The sequence below is a fragment of the Artemia franciscana genome, chromosome 8 (genome assembly GCF_032884065.1).
Source record: "Artemia franciscana chromosome 8, ASM3288406v1, whole genome shotgun sequence".
NCBI lineage: Eukaryota > Metazoa > Arthropoda > Branchiopoda > Anostraca > Artemiidae > Artemia > Artemia franciscana.
Genome location: NC_088870.1, coordinates 36272843 through 36288858, shown reverse-complemented (window position 1 = coordinate 36288858; position 16016 = coordinate 36272843). Strand labels below are relative to the sequence as shown.

Genomic DNA, 16016 nt, shown 5'->3' with positions numbered 1-16016 from the left:
TTGAATTTACAGCTTCTGTCTCTCTACTTAAAGTATTATGCCCAGGGCTTAGAAGCCCGTTACAATAGGCGAAATAGAACGATGGGGAACGATGAACGATGGGGCATAAGATACACTGAACTTTGTTTTCCTTTTGAAGTACAGTACTATACCCGTGGCATTGAAAACACCTAACTTTGATATATTTATTCAGAATAGTCTGACCTGTTCCCGTGTAAACCTACCCTTGACAGTAAGCTGTTTACAACTGTCAAGTATACCTTTAGTTCCGAGCTCAGCTAGTAGGTAGTCCCTAGCATGGCTCTGTAAAAGGATTCAATCTATTACAAATGTCTAAAAAGTTAATATTTGCAGTTCTTTCTGATCCAAGTTATAGGACTTGTGGAGACTTAAAGTTGATTGATCTTTTCTCCGTAAGTACTTCTGACCTATCTACCTCCTTAGTGCTTTACACGCATTCAAGCATATTTTGATACATGCAGCTTGATTATAAAGTGGATCTCCTTCAACTTCAGTTTGCTGATTTTCATTTTGTCTGGATTTCCACTTAAGTTTTTTTCTTTAATAGATAAACAAATTCTATTGCATTTTTACGATTTCACCGCCGTCTGAATAACGCCATCACAATGGAACATTTCCAATATAAGTCTGTCCTCCATATGATTTTTTCCCCCCTGTTATTATAAAATTCTTTGACCTTCAAACACCATATGGTAGCAAAGTGGATTGATGCTTTCCTTGAGAATGTAAGCTTCCGAGTTCGTTTTCTGCTTCCAGAAGGTTGGGACACAGGACTACAACCTGTCCCGGTAAATATATATAAATAAAACAAAAGCAGTTGAAACATTCCATCGCAATCTACAGCCTGACGCTTACGGTTTACGGAGAACTGGTTTTGGCTTGAAACCTTTAACTTTAATCGTTTCAATAGCCCACAATAATTCTTCACTTGAATTCAGGCAGCCAATCGGCCCTCTACTTCGGCTTTAGTCCAAACGGTTCGGACTGAAAAAAAATACCACCATTAGTAGCCAAAGACGACATGGTGGTACTACAGCTAATTTTGTTGAACAGTTTATGTTACAAGTTTGGATGCTGGTTGAAGGGTTCAACTAAATGGCGTATTAAACTAATAGCAACCAACTAGATACACGTAAAGGTTACAAACAGAATATTTGTCCAAATTCATAGTGTTTGTAAAACAATCCATAGGACTTCTCATCATGGTGAATAGAATAATCCTGTAAGGCACTATGCAGGGAGTTGGTGGTTTGCTGGTTTTTGAAAATATTACAAAGGGAAATTTGGACTACCCATACAGTACTGCCCAAGCTGCAAATTCATCCGTTTTACGTGGGATTAAATTCAGCTTTAGATATGAATAAGTTTAGATTTACATGTAGAGTTCAAAGATTTTATTTCACAATAGAAGGTCGTGCAATATACCCGTGCAAGATTTAGAGTTGGAAGTTTATTGAGTTGATTGGTTTCAGTCTTATAACCATCAAAAAATCATTCAATTCCTAACTGTCTATGAATATTCTGGATAGCACTTAAATTGTAAGTCTCGAAAAGAGCTTTTCACTACGAGAGTGGGGGTTGGATAAACCTAAGGTGGTAATAAATCTATTTATTAGATATATTCGAAGGAAAGGTAATTTTTTTTCAATCGGCTTAGGGGTATGAAAGATGGTTTCAGCCGCGCTGGTGGAAATAAGGAGCATATTGAAAATCTTAGACCAGTACGGGGGAACTTGGAAAAGAAGTTTCTGTCGCAAGCATTAAGGGCGTCTACTACATCTTTTAGAAAGCCTGCAAAACATCTAATCTTGTCATTTGGATCACATAAAAATAATACGGTAAATTAAATCTGTGCTCCATTCTTTGCTTTTCTGCTTTGGTCTTGAGCCCATGCAATTCTGCATCATGAAGGAACTTAATTACTTGTGCTTGTGGCGGGATATAGGCGTTTCTGCCTCACCCAGCATCCAGGATTCTCATGACCTCTTTGGAGCAGGTTTCACGTACTGCTGCCCATAGCTCTGCAAACAGAAGCCACTGGGCCGACCCTCTATGTCCAAATTTCTTAAAGCTACCAATGAGATGCAGGTCAAACTTGATCAGGGTCCAGCAGTTATTCTTATGCCCTCCTTGATGCCTCTTCCACGAGTCGTAGGGCTCAACTAGAAAGATTCGACAGGGCATGGATTCTGGTGGTCTCCGCAGGACGTGATTCAGCCACTCTAAGCGGCACTTTTTTAGGGTGGTAGACATATCTCTTTTAATATTGCAGAGTTGGCGCATATTGGAGTTAGATGTACAATCTTGCCGGCGAATTCTAAGTATTTGGCGTAAGAATCCATGTTCGAAGGCAGCTAGTGCTCTCTCGTGTTGAAGCTTCAAGGACCAAGTTTCGCATCCATAGAGTAAGATGGTTCGAACCATGTCCGTATAGATTCGACATTTAGTCTGAATAGAGATTTATCGGCGGTTCCAAAGGGATTTTCGAAGGGACACGAAAGTAAACTGCGTCTTATGTATTACTTTGCTGGATGTCTAAGTCTGAAGAGCCATCAGTGCAAAGTATTGAGCCTATGTAGGTAAAGCACTCAACCCCTTCTAGCTGATTTAAGTTTACGCTGACAGATATTTGGGTCGGATGATTCATGATAATGAATTTAGGTTTCTCTGCGCATACTTTAAGTCCAATGAGATTTGACCGTTCGATAATATCATCCAGCATTTTTCGAGCATGTTTAGGGTCAGAGAGGGGTTCGACATCATCAGCGTAATCCAAGTCGGTCAAGGGCAGATTTTTTCCAATTTGGGCACCATTGTGTTGTATTAGGGGTTTTCTTTTAAGCTAAATAGTGAAAGTTGCTTACGAAGGTCGTTGATTGCTTCTAAGGGGCCGATCATATTCTTCCTTTGCTCAACTAAGAAAAACGTTTTGGTAGAGACCCAATGTTGTCGTTTCGCTTTGTGTTCCCTAAAAACTTACCAGCTGTCGCCGACATATTTGTCTCGAACAATCCTCATTTATCCTCAAGGCTTAATGAATCCCAATCTAGCACATCAAAGCGGTTAATCAGTTCTAAGCTGAGGGCATATTTGACAGTTTCATCCTTGAGTTTACTGCTATCAATGCGAGGTTTTGTTTTATTCTTTCTACGTACTGCAAGACGAAGGAGAATTTTTGTGATGATCAGTCTATGATCTGACCCAGATTTCGATCCACTAACTGCTCCCTGAATAGAACGTGAATCTAGAACAGAACTTCTCCACCGCTGTCGGATGAGTTCATAGTCAATTTGAGCTTTTGTAACACCATCACTGGAGTACCAAGTTATTAGGTGGCTTGGCAACAGTATTGGAAACAGTCAATTGGTTCATTAGGACATAATTGACTAGCCTTTCGCCATTTTCACAACGTTGACCTAATCCAAAGTTACCAAGCACTTTGCTAGTGGTTTGGTCCTTAGGTACCACTCTTGCATTGAAGTCTCCAGCTACAATTAGGTAGTCTCGTGCGGCTATAGCTGAAGTCACGGTCCGTAGTTCTGTGTAAAAATCGTTTTTCGTTTCGTCTAGTGCATCACGCGTAGGAGTATAGGCTGACAGTACAGATTTGCTAGCTTGGCTACCCTTGGATCTAATCTTGGCTAGGCGGGGGAAAATTGGTTTCCATTCTAAAAGATCATTTCTGGCTCTTTGGCTTAGTAGAAATCCTGCACCGTGGAGTCCTAAGTTGTTCTCTACTCCTGAATAGAAGAGACAGAACTGTTGGAGTGAATCAGGGGCAGAAACAACTTTTGCACTAAAGCCACATTTTGACAGGCAGAGTATATCGATTTTATGTCTTTCCGTTTCATGCGCGAGGAGGAATTCAGTAGTTTCATCTTTGGTAGATCGCACATACCAGCAGTCGATGTTTAGTTTTAATTTAGTTTGCCGAATAGTGGTACAAGGTATATCTATAGTTATGGCTCGCTTTTTTTCAACTTCAGCACCATACTCGAAGTCGCGTCGCCTGCCGGGAACGCCGTAGCATGATGGACTAGGTTACTTCCCTACACCCGCGCCCATATGGGGGCCACGTCGCATACCGGGGACGCCGTACCCATATTCAAATTTTTACGAGATCTGAGGTCCAATAATGTTTCATGGGGGTCTATTTCACCTCAAGGACCTCAATCTTGCGGGTCACCTGGAGCACTTTTGCCACCATCTCGCTCCGCGTGGAGCTAAAGTCATATATTCTTGTTTCAGAAAGGCAGAGTACATCGGTTATGTATCTTTTTCTTTCGTGCGCGAGGAGGACTTCAGTAGTTTCATTTTTGGCAGATTGCACATTCTAGCAGTCGATGTTTAGTTTTAATTTAGTTTGCCAAATAGTGTTAAAGGGTTTATCTATAGTTATGGCTCGCTTATTTTTCAACTTCGGCGCCATACTTGAAGTCGAGTCGCCTGCTCGCGACAAAAAATATTCAAATTTTTACAAGGTATGAAATCCATAGATGTTTCATGGGGATCTATTTCACCACAAGGACCCCAATCTTTCGAGTCACCCGGAGCGCGTTTGCCACCATCTCGCTCAGCGTGGAGCTAAATGGTGTTTACACCACTTCGTCACTTTGAGATGCGCTGACGGGTTTCCACTGCTGTCTAGGGACGGATTTTAGAGCCTCATTAGCTACAATCACATCACAGCCGTGAGAATGGTAGCCTTAACTATGATCCTTTAATCCCAACCTAGGAACTGCAGAAGCTTTGGGAAGGGAACATCTGCCAAAGGACCAAATATTATCATTGGGATTTCAAAAATAATAATGCAAAACTAAAACAAGATGCCGCATCAGTTTGAAACAAACAAAAAATACTTATTTTCTTTTTGGCCCTCGAATATAATTCAAGGTACAAAATCTTTGACGTCATTTTCTGTATACAGTATTTTCTTTACTTCTGCATCTATTTTAAGTTTTCTTTTCCTTTTTTTTTAATCAAACAAACAAAAATTTCTGATGACATATTGAAAAAAAAATTATTTCCGGTCCTAATTCCCTGCAGACAACTGACATAAAACAGCGGACTTTCACATATGCACTTTCATCACATCTTCAACATAATGTGGAGCCTTTTTTATATTTACGTCTAAAATAAGGTGTATGACTTACATATTCTGTTAGTTTTTCTCTTTCCTCTTCAGTATCTTCACTCCAACTGGACATATCATGTATGGTCTTTTGAGTAAACGTTAATACGGAAAGATTGCTTTTAGCTACATTCACAGCCGGAAGTAAGGTAGCAAAATCTACAAGTAAGAAAAGAATACATAAGTACGGAGCTTGCTGAGAGATAGCAAAAGATTGCTTAGGGATGCTAAAAACGAAACATAGCCAATAGACGCGTCACATGGTTTCCACTAAAGTTCGTATTTAAGAGCTTTCTAAGTTATGAATCCTAGTCTACTCATTATTTTAGACTTATTATAGAGCAATATGTCTATCAATAAAACCCAGCTAGCTATAGTGCTTTACTGAATAGCGGAAAAGATACTAATCCAAAAAGTGTAAGAAGCAGGGTATACAAAATACCTTGTTCTTGTGGAAAATTTTATGTGGGAAGAACTGCCAAAATTTCAGAAATGGATTATGTCAACATAAAAATACAACAGATAGTTCTTTAAAATATAATTAAAAAAACAAAAACTCTTGAATCAGCAGTGGCAGAGCATTTGTTTGATCTTCCGCACCCTAGTATGCTATTTGATCAGATGAAGATGATTGATACTTCTGATGAAGTTCCGGAAAGTTTCCGAGAAATAACGGAAATTAAGAATACTATGGGTTATAAGTATCAATGGAGATGAAGGGGAATATAGATTAAAATCTAATTTACAATAGCTTAACTAAGAGACAGGTATGAAATGCTTTCTTGAATTTACATATTTTCTGAGAATTGGTAGAGGGCGTTAGTTAATTATTTTCTAAGAGCCGGCCCTGAAATTTGTCACCTATCACTTTCCCATACTTTTTGGCCAAAAAGAAGCCAGATTAGTTAAAAAAATCAATTAAAAAACCGCACTCTACTCTTTACTTATCGGCTTTGGCCTCGGGCCTATGCGAATAATGCATCATGAAGGAACATCTGCCAAAGAACCAAATATTATCATTGAAATAACAAAAATAATAAGGCAAATATAAATAGATGTCTCATCAGTTTGAAACAAACAAAAAATAGTTATTTTCCTTTTGGCCCTCGAATATAATTCTGCCCGGCAAAACGAATATAATTTTGTTCCGCATTGAAATAGAGAAGATAACTTTGTAGAAGAGAAGATAAAATGACAGACAATCGGGCGGAAAAATCCCCCTCCCCATGGAAATATCCGCTGGACAATACAATACTGCTGAAAATTGATCCCGGACAATTACTATTAACATGTCCACGCTTAAAATAAGCATAATTCCATTTTTCAAGTTTGCGTACTATTGGCCTGAGGCAATCCTTACAGTTCATTACCACAAACTGTTTAAAACTAATACAAATGACAAATACCTAGGTCATTTTTTGCAAATTTGTCATTCTTGACAAATACAGATTTGTCATTTCTTGGCAAAATAAGGTTTTATCAAAGTTGCTATCGATTGAAAACTTTGAGATAAACCATCGATTTAAAGGATCAAAATTTAACCTAAATATTAACCTTAAAATTAAACAAAAAGCCAAATATTTAACCAAACATTAAAAATGTTACTGGATATGTAAATACTAAATATTTACCAAACAAGAACCCTTTTCGACATACATTGTCGATTCAATAGTTCCAGTTTATTACTAAATTTCCCAAAAAATAATATAATTGGAAAAGAATAAAAGAAAAAAAGAAAACATAATTTTCTTTGTTTTTCAGAGTTTCATCGTCAATGAATGACTGGACCAATAATTCTGTCAACCAAAAACTAAAATATACAAAATATAAAATCCGACATTCAAAACTGAATCTCTATATTAGACTTTTTGAATCTGATGTAGGCCTGCATATATTCATATCACCATTGAGTGAAAATAATATTGAAATCCTCGGCGACTTTCCCCAAGTTTATTAAAACAAGAAAAACAGAAAACACAGAGAAAAAGAAAACATTACAGACACTACGGATTTTAATTAACAACTCTATACCCAGAGACCTCAACGAGGTTTGTTTTAGGGTTAATTCTCGATATAATCTTACTTTTAAACATTAAATATGCATAACTTTACTAAGGAAAATTAGTAATAATTAACAACTTAAATACACACAAAAATAGTCATTTTCATTTTTGTACATCTACAAAATATGACTGGAGGGTAATCCTTTTACCCATGCATACTAAAACAAAGTCCTTTCACTAGAAACACAAACTCAGACAATTCCTTAATATGTTTAATATCTTCAGGCACATCTAACCAACATTTAAGTCAAAAGTGCCTGAAAGAAAAGGTAGATCGTATGGACATGGGAAAAGGTGTTCGGACGTTCTGAGCTGTTCTAGTTGAGTAATAATGGACCTGGTTTCCCAGCTGAAAAATAACATTAAAAGAAGAAAATTAAAAGAATGCGTACGATTTCTTGACCTGTGTCCATTTATAACCTTAGTTATTCTCTACAGTTAATCTTACTGTAACCTTTTAAATTCATATTTTAAAAATAAATAACCTGGTTTACCTGTATTTTATTATAACTGTTTGAACTTAAAGCATATGTTATTTTTTGAAATAAATATACTACTTGATTTAGCTAGATTTCATTATAAAACCAAACACCAACTGCAGTATCAATGCCGTTGCTTTATTGCATCATGATATACCAGAGAGATAACCTAATTTGTCACACGTTTGCTTGTTTTGCAGAAAATTTATAAGCTTTTATCGGATAAATCAGTCACCATAGGAAACATAGGAATAGAAAGTAGTTGGTATTTGCCACTACTTACTAGTAACCATTTTGACACACACCCCCCAAAAAAAAAAAAATCCGATTCATATAAAATTAATAAAATGTTTATTAAAATGTAAAATGTCATATAAAATGTTTGATAAAAAAAACCCCACAAGTCCTAGGGCCAATGAAGCCTTAATGTAGATTGGTTTGAGGGCACGAACCCAAAAGAATAGGCTCCAAAAATGGACATAACATGTTTTCATCATCTGGAAAATTATATTTTTACGTTATTGAGACTGAAATATCCAATAAAAACTCGATAAAACAATTGCATTGTATTAAAAATGGGTCATAAAACTTTTCCTGCACAGTTTGAAACTTGTAACAAAGTCACCCGGCCAAAGCGACCCTAATTCACACATAGACACACACACACACACACACACACACACAGGCATTTCCTTGAAAGGTTTTCCATTGATTTTTTAGAGATGGTTTTAGTAGCATGAGAGAAAGTATATTTGACTATCATGTTATGTTGATGCAATAAAGATTTGCCAGCAAAAATATATATTTCTACTGGAAAAAGACTTCAATACATTTACATTCCTCTCTGACTAAGCATTTAAGAAAATTTGCAATTAATGTTCGGTATTTACCATGCATCAGCTAGTATGATATTAATAGCAATTCACTGTTATCTAGCAGCATAACATCAATAAAAACGCTTAAATTAAATTTCTCCCGATGAAAGGTGCAGACTACTTTCCATATAATTTCGGATGCAGATACCCTACCGATATAACCAAGATATACAGTAATAAGGTATTTGTTTGTATTCTGCTTCACCTGGACAGTATCTGTGCAACTTTGCTGCTCAATCGACTGAATAATATACTGTACGAAATAAGTTCTTTTAGTGAAAATAAACTATAGCTTTACCGTTCTCCCATTTACACACATACCTACTCTCCTCTGCCTCCTAGGCCCTAATTTTGCGTAGCTGAAACAGTTTTAGAAGCACTATTTGATATGTTAGACACACTGAGTGCCATTACTTTACTTACTTCTTCTTTATATTGACGCTCAAATTCCAAAAACTGTATGGGGCGTAACCACACTTCTTCCCAATTTCAAATTATGATTTAAAACACTATTGTGTAAATTCGAAGGTTCTGAATATCTCATTCTCTATCACTAAAGTAAAATCGAGAACAGATTTAAAACAGGTAGAAAAAAAACAGAAACAAGACAAAATAGCTATTATAAAAACAAAAACAGAACAGGTAAATAAAAAACAGGCCAACAGAACAGAGAAAGGTACTTTGAAAACAGAACAGAAACCAGAAACAGTGCCTATGCTTAAACCGGAAACAGCTAAAGAAATTACAGCTTACTAATTTTTGTGGCAAGGATCAGAGCGTCTAAAATTAGCAACTAGTTTGAAATTAAGGATTCTGCTGACAAAACAAACAAATAGCAACGAGATAGGTCTAAAGAATCTCTGTCCAAACTTCAGTCATGATATCCGGACTGATAAACAAACAAATAGCAACGAGATAGGTCTAAAGAATCTCTGTCCAAACTTCAGTCATGATATCCGGACTGATAAACAAACAAATAGCAACGAGATAGGTCTAAAGAATCTCTGTCCAAACTTCAGTCATGATATCCGGACTGATAAACAAACCTCTGCCCATAAAATACAGGTAGATTTCATGAGCATGTTCATAAGTTTGCTAATTTTTGCTGGGGCATAACAACTACCTTTTTTGAGCAGCTCTGGGCATTCCTGCAACTTGACTTCCAGCATCTCCCCTGGTTTTGATCGAGCTTTCAGTTCTTCTTCATACAGCTCTTCAAGGCTCTCCGTATCTTCAAAATCACGTCGGAGTTCTTGATCCAATATCTTAAAAGAAATAAGGGATAATAAACAAATTTTCTTGCAAATTGAGTTATACATATCTAATTAGCGGTGTTCTAAACCGGTCTTAAAGCTGACATGGTTTCAAAGACCTTGATTAGTTGTCACAAAAAACATAAACTTTAAAAGGTAGTTTTTCAAGGGTCAATTAGAACAAGTTTATTAGAATTTTAAAGGCAATTTTGGTAATGACTTATGACTAATTAATAATTTCTTGTCAAAGCCGGAAGGTTGATCTTCAAACAGGAGCAATGTCCTTTTCCATCAGTATTTCAGCAAAAAATAATATCAGAAAATAAAAAAATAAAAAAATTCGTAGAGAAGTGGGAGGGGAAAGGACAAATTTTGAATAGTTTTTATTGGGCCAGAAAACAGTTACAGTTTTTTCTTAACAATAAGTGTTTGTTAGACTGCAGCCCATGTTGGTATAAAATGTTACGAGCACTTGTTATAGCAAGACATCTACGGGGTATTTACTTTCCCTTATTATCGCTATTTATATATTTTTTTCATCTTATTTTCTGCCCAGGATTATGGTAAAAACTATCCACAGAAAAATGCTTAACCATGTCTCGTTTTACACATGGAGGTTGCATCTCAAAATTTCGTAGCATGTTTTATATTTATACAAATCAAGGAGCAACTATTTTTTTGTCCACGCTCATATTTTCTCCGAGTGACAATAAACTGTTAGTAAAGATTAGATTGAAGCCAGCAGTGTGAAATTAAATTTCACATCACTAAAACTCAGGTTATTATACAACTGGATCTGTTTTGCCTAATTAGACCTAAAAAATAAAGAACTTTGATAACCTATTTCCTACTCTATCAGTCGACTGTTTTAAGCGCCATTAAATAATTTTTATGCTTAAATTTGTATTTAGAAAGATCGTAGCAATGATTAATACAAAAATTTAGATGATTTAAGTGCTACCATTATGGTCTGTTTGCCTAAAAAAATAACAATAAGTTACAAGGAGTCAAGAGCAGCAGACATTTATTATCTTTTTTTATTTTTTTTTTTTCGCAGGGACCCATAAATAAGCTTCGCAGTTGAAAGTCGTATTTTCAACCAAAAGATTTACTTTTAAAACTTTTTTTTAAATGTTCACATCTCAATGTTACAGTGAATTTAATCCCTCCTCCCCCGAAAAAAGTTGGTGACTCATGAGGAGCCGATACTCTTGTTTTCAAGGAACGATTTTTATGAGTCTTTGAATAGTTTTCATATTTTGGAAATAACCCATAAATACTTTCCTTTCAATGAAACTAAAATAATCATACATAATGTCACACTTATGGTTAGTATTACCATAAAAAAAGAGAAATTAATGAAAATTATTAGTTAAAGACCCGAAAGATTTTTTTTTCAGAACCAGTAACCAATTTCATATTTTAAAGCTATATTTTGAAAAGATTCTTCCAATTATTTAATTTCAAACTATAGTATCATATATCACTGTTATGGTCAATATAACTTAAAAAGAAATAAACTCGACAAGTGAACGAGTCGCTATAAGTTTCATAAATCTTACCAATTATTTATCGCTATTACTTCATTTTTTTTTGGAAATCATTCAATATTACTATTTTCCAATACGTTTTTCATACTATATATTACTATTTCTTGATAAAAGACGACAACACTTACAGCTACTTGTCTGTCGTAGTTTGTTTCTCCAGTGAGAACATCACAATGTTTCGTTGACTTCTGGTTCTTCTGCAATGGCAACTGCTGCTGAAGACGGAACGAGAAACCAATATTTCCTGGCAATGGCAAGCGCGAATCCGTAGGCCCAAAAAGTATATGTTTTACATCCAAATGGTGTATTGTTGGCTCTAAAATACCTTGAATAATTATTAATCAATATAACAAAAAGTTTACCTAAATTGGAAATAGCTCATCATATAGCACCGCCTCAGCTTCCCTCAAAAAGAAAGAGAGCAAAGGAACAAAAAATAAACCTTTCCTGGCATTAATAGGCAGCGCAATAGCGCTGCCTAAGCAAAGAGCGATGCGGGTACAATATTTTTTTTAGGCCAGGAAGCTTCGTATAGAAGGAGTTGTCGTTGAAACTTTGAAAGGGGCTCATTCGATTGGTAGTTGGAAGCCCTTTTAAAGAGTCAAAAGTGATTGAAGGGCAACTAGCCCCCCCCCCACGGCCATAATTTTTAAAAACACATCCAATCAAAATTTACAGACAGCGATATTGCTCACATCTTTGGGCATGACAGCCCCCCCCCCGTACAAATCACAGGACAAGAGCTGTAAGTTACACTAGTTGCCCATTAATATCTCATCAGGTTTTTATGGAAGGAGCAGCCGTATGAACATCGGAAGGGGCTCATTCAATTAGAAATCAGAAGTTCGAAAACCCTTTTAAAGAGTCAAAAGTGATCAGAGGGTAAATAGACCCCCCCCCACCACGGCCTCTTTTGCTCAAATGCCTTCGATAGAACAAAGCCTTCGGAGTTGAAACAACATCCCAAACCAGGGGGCAATGGTTGTAGGTTATGACCGGGGGGAGTATAAGGCTCTTATGAAAGGGGTGGTCGTATAAGCGTTTGAGGAGGTTCATTTGATCGGAAACTGAAAGTTCTAGTTTCTCTTTTAAGAATGAAAAGTGATGAATGGGCAAATATGTCCCCCTCCCGACACTCTCTTTTCCTCAGACCAATCTGATCATTTAGTTCAAAATATTCCAAAGAATATATAACAATACCTCCAGGCTAAATCTCCCAGAGGCAAAGGCTGTAAGTTATGCCCTGAAGGGATATAAGGTTTTAATAGAATGTGTGGTCGTATAAACTTCAGATGGGGCCCATTTGATTGGAAATTGGATGTTCATTGTTTAGAGATACTTTATGTTACTGAGAAAGGTGAGCATGTTTGACCTTTACTTTCCAAAAAGACGATGGACATTCAGTGCATACGGGTTGTCAAAAAGGCGTAACTCAGAAATGACTCAGTATATTAATCTCGAACTTTCAGAAAATGAATAGGAAGATGATCAATTTACCAAAAAGGCAGCGATTCCACGCTAATACTACCACTACTACTACTAACAACTAACCACAGCAACAAGCCACCTGAGACCAACAAAGATACGCACGCTCCTCCTCCAGCCCAATCTATTCCAAGCCTCCTTCTTTACACCCTCCTAGGAAGTTTCCATTTCCTTTAAATCTTAGTTTATGACATCCTCCCACCCCAACCGCGGACGACCTGATTTCTGTTTAGCGTTAGAAAGCTGACCGAAAAGGACAATCTTTGGCAATATGTCACCCTTCATCCGCAGAACATACCCTAGCCATCTCAACCTTTCTCTCATTATAGCCATAGAAAGTGATATTGAACCACATTTTCTGTACAGCCCACTGTTTGAAATACGATCAGTCAGCTTAGAACCCAGAAGAATTCATAGGCAATTTCCATGGAAAAAATCTGGCAGATCTTCGTCCGCTTTTCGGAGAACCCAAGCTTCCGAGCCATATTTGACCACTGTCATCACTATAGCTTCTAAAACTCTAATCTTGGTTTGCAGACTTATCTTCCTATTCTTCCATATATTTTTTTTACGGCGAAAAAACCTTTTTAGCCTTGGCTATTCTACTTTTACCATCTTCACTACTCCCACCGTCTTTACTAACAATATTACCAAGGTAAGTAAAACTGTACACATGATCAATCTTTTTCTTACCCAACATTAACTTTTCATCTTCAGTTATTCCAAGCCTTAGTGACTTAGTTTTCTTAACATTTATTTTCAAACCTATTCTAGCACTCTGAACTTGCAAACCTCTAAAAGTTAAATAATTTTGCTAGCACTTTCATCTAGGATGCTTAAACCATTAGCATAATCTAAGTCCAGAAGAGTTTTTCCTCCCCATTTGATTCCGTGGTCTCTCATTGCTTTTGCTGAGCTCTATAAGACAAAGTCAATAAAAATTATCCATATAAAGGGGGATAGAACATAGCCCTGCTTAACTCTTGATTTAATACAAAACCAGCTGCCAACCTCATTCCCTACCTTAACCACAACAGCATTATTCTCGTACATATCACTAATCACTTAATGTATTTGTCTGCTATACCATACAAGACCTTTGCTAAAGCTCTTCTATTAAAAGAATCGAACGCTTGCCCATAATCTATAAAACTGAGGATCAAAGTTGTTTGAAAACTAAGGCACTTCTCAATTACTAACCTAAGAGGGAAAATTTGGTCGAACATCTTCTACCTTTTCTAAAACAGCACTGTTATTTTCTTAAAACTTTGTCTACAGCATCACTCAGTCTAAAAAGTATCATATTACAAAGTAATTTGCTACCCACAGAGACCAGACTAATTCTTCGTCACAAAATAAATCTTCCTTCACATCCAAGGTATCACAAATTTTTTCATTTTCCTCTATATCTTTTCTTGCAATTCTATCTCGATTTAGCATATTCCAAAAATGTGCTGCCCATCTCTCTTTAACTCTTTTCTTATCAATAATTGTGCCCCCATTCCTATCTTTAACTGGGACAAGTCCAGACTGACTACCCCCTTTTAAGGTATTAACATGCAGGTAAAATATTCTATTATTATGCCGTCCAGCTGCATCTTCCAGAAGCTCGACAATTTTATCCAAGGCCCTCACTTCATACCTCCTCAGTTCATATTTTAGTACTTTATACATTTACTATATTGACAAAACCACATATCACAAAATGAAACACGCAAACGAAGAAAAAAGAGAAAGATTTTGCATTCGCTTATTTCTGAGAGGTTTTAATGAAAATGCCACGTTTCTTTGAGCCAAGACTATGCATATTCACGCTACTGTCGCAATATGTGGCTAGCCCACCCTAGCAAGCAATTCCAGGGGGGATGGGTTGCTATTAGAGGTAAATTTAAGCCCTATTAAGACATACTTCTGGGAGGTATTAATGAAAATGCCTCGTTTCTATTGCTCTATTGGACGCGCTCGTCTGTTACATTCCATTAATTTAAATCTTAATACTAGTAAAATTATATTTAAAAATGCGACAAGCAAACAAACAAAAAAGAGACAGATTTTTGCATCGGATATTTTCAAAAGGTTTTAATTAAAATCCCACGTTTCTTTGAGCCAAGACTATGCATATTCACGCCACTGTGGCCATATGTGGCTAGCCCATCCTAGCAAGCAATTCTATAGGGGGTTCTTTATTATTAGAGGTGAATTTAAGCCCTATTAAGAGGTATTTCCGATAGTTCTTAATAAAATTGTCTTGTTTTTAATGCTCTATTGGATATGCCTGCCTGTTACATTTGATTAATTTAAATATTGATACTAGAAAAATCACATTTAAAAAAAATCGAAAAATGCAAACGAAGAAAAAAGAGAGATTTTTGCGTTCGGTTATTCCCGAAATATCTAATAAAAATGGTACGTTTCTTTGAGCCACGACGATGCATATTCACGCGCACCGTGGCAATATGTGTCTAAACCATCCTAACCAGCCATACCGGAGGGGATGGGTTGTTATTAGAGGTAAATTTAAGCCCTATTATGAGGTATTTCTGGGAGGTCTTAATGAAAATGTCTCATTTCTATTGTTCTATTGAATGCGCCAGCCTATTATATTCCATTAATTTAGATCTTGATGCTAGCAAGATCACATTTTAAAATATAAAACATGCAAACGAGGAAAAATGAGAGAATTTTCCTTCGCTCATTCCTGAGAGGTTTTAATAGAAATGCCATGTTTCTTTGAGCAAAGACTATGCATATTCACGCCATCATGGCAATAAATGGCCAGCCCACCCTAACAAGCAATTCCAGAGAGGATGGGTTGTTCATAGATGTAAATTTACGCCCTATTAAGAGGTATTTCTGGGATTTTTTAATGAAAATGTCTCGTTTCAATTGCTCTATTGGATGTGCCTACCTGTTACATTTCATTAGTTTAAATTTTCATGCTGGCAAAATCACATTTAAAAAATTAAACATGCAAACGATGAAAAAAGACAGATTTTTGCGGTTCGGTTATTTCAGAGGTTTTAATGAAAATGCTACGTTTCTTTTAGCCAAGACTATGCTTATTAACACCACCATGGCAATAATCGGATAGCCCATCCTAGTAAATAGACTCATGCACCTGCCTGTTATATTCCATTAATTTCAATCTTGATGCTAGTA

At 36.4% G+C, this 16016-nt stretch overlaps 1 protein-coding gene across 1 annotated transcript in view; it reads right to left on the bottom strand.

The window, feature by feature from the left end:
* LOC136030668 (cobalamin trafficking protein CblD-like) overlaps nt 1–16016 on the bottom strand; it is a 62754-nt gene that overhangs the window by 23767 nt on the left and 22971 nt on the right. Inside the window, exons 4-6 of the mRNA XM_065709736.1 lie at nt 11501–11688; nt 9693–9834; nt 5175–5311 (exon numbers count right to left, since the gene is read on the bottom strand). Of these exons, the coding sequence (XP_065565808.1) occupies nt 5175–5311; nt 9693–9834; nt 11501–11688 (467 nt within the window). The remainder of the gene's footprint in view (nt 1–5174; nt 5312–9692; nt 9835–11500; nt 11689–16016) is intronic.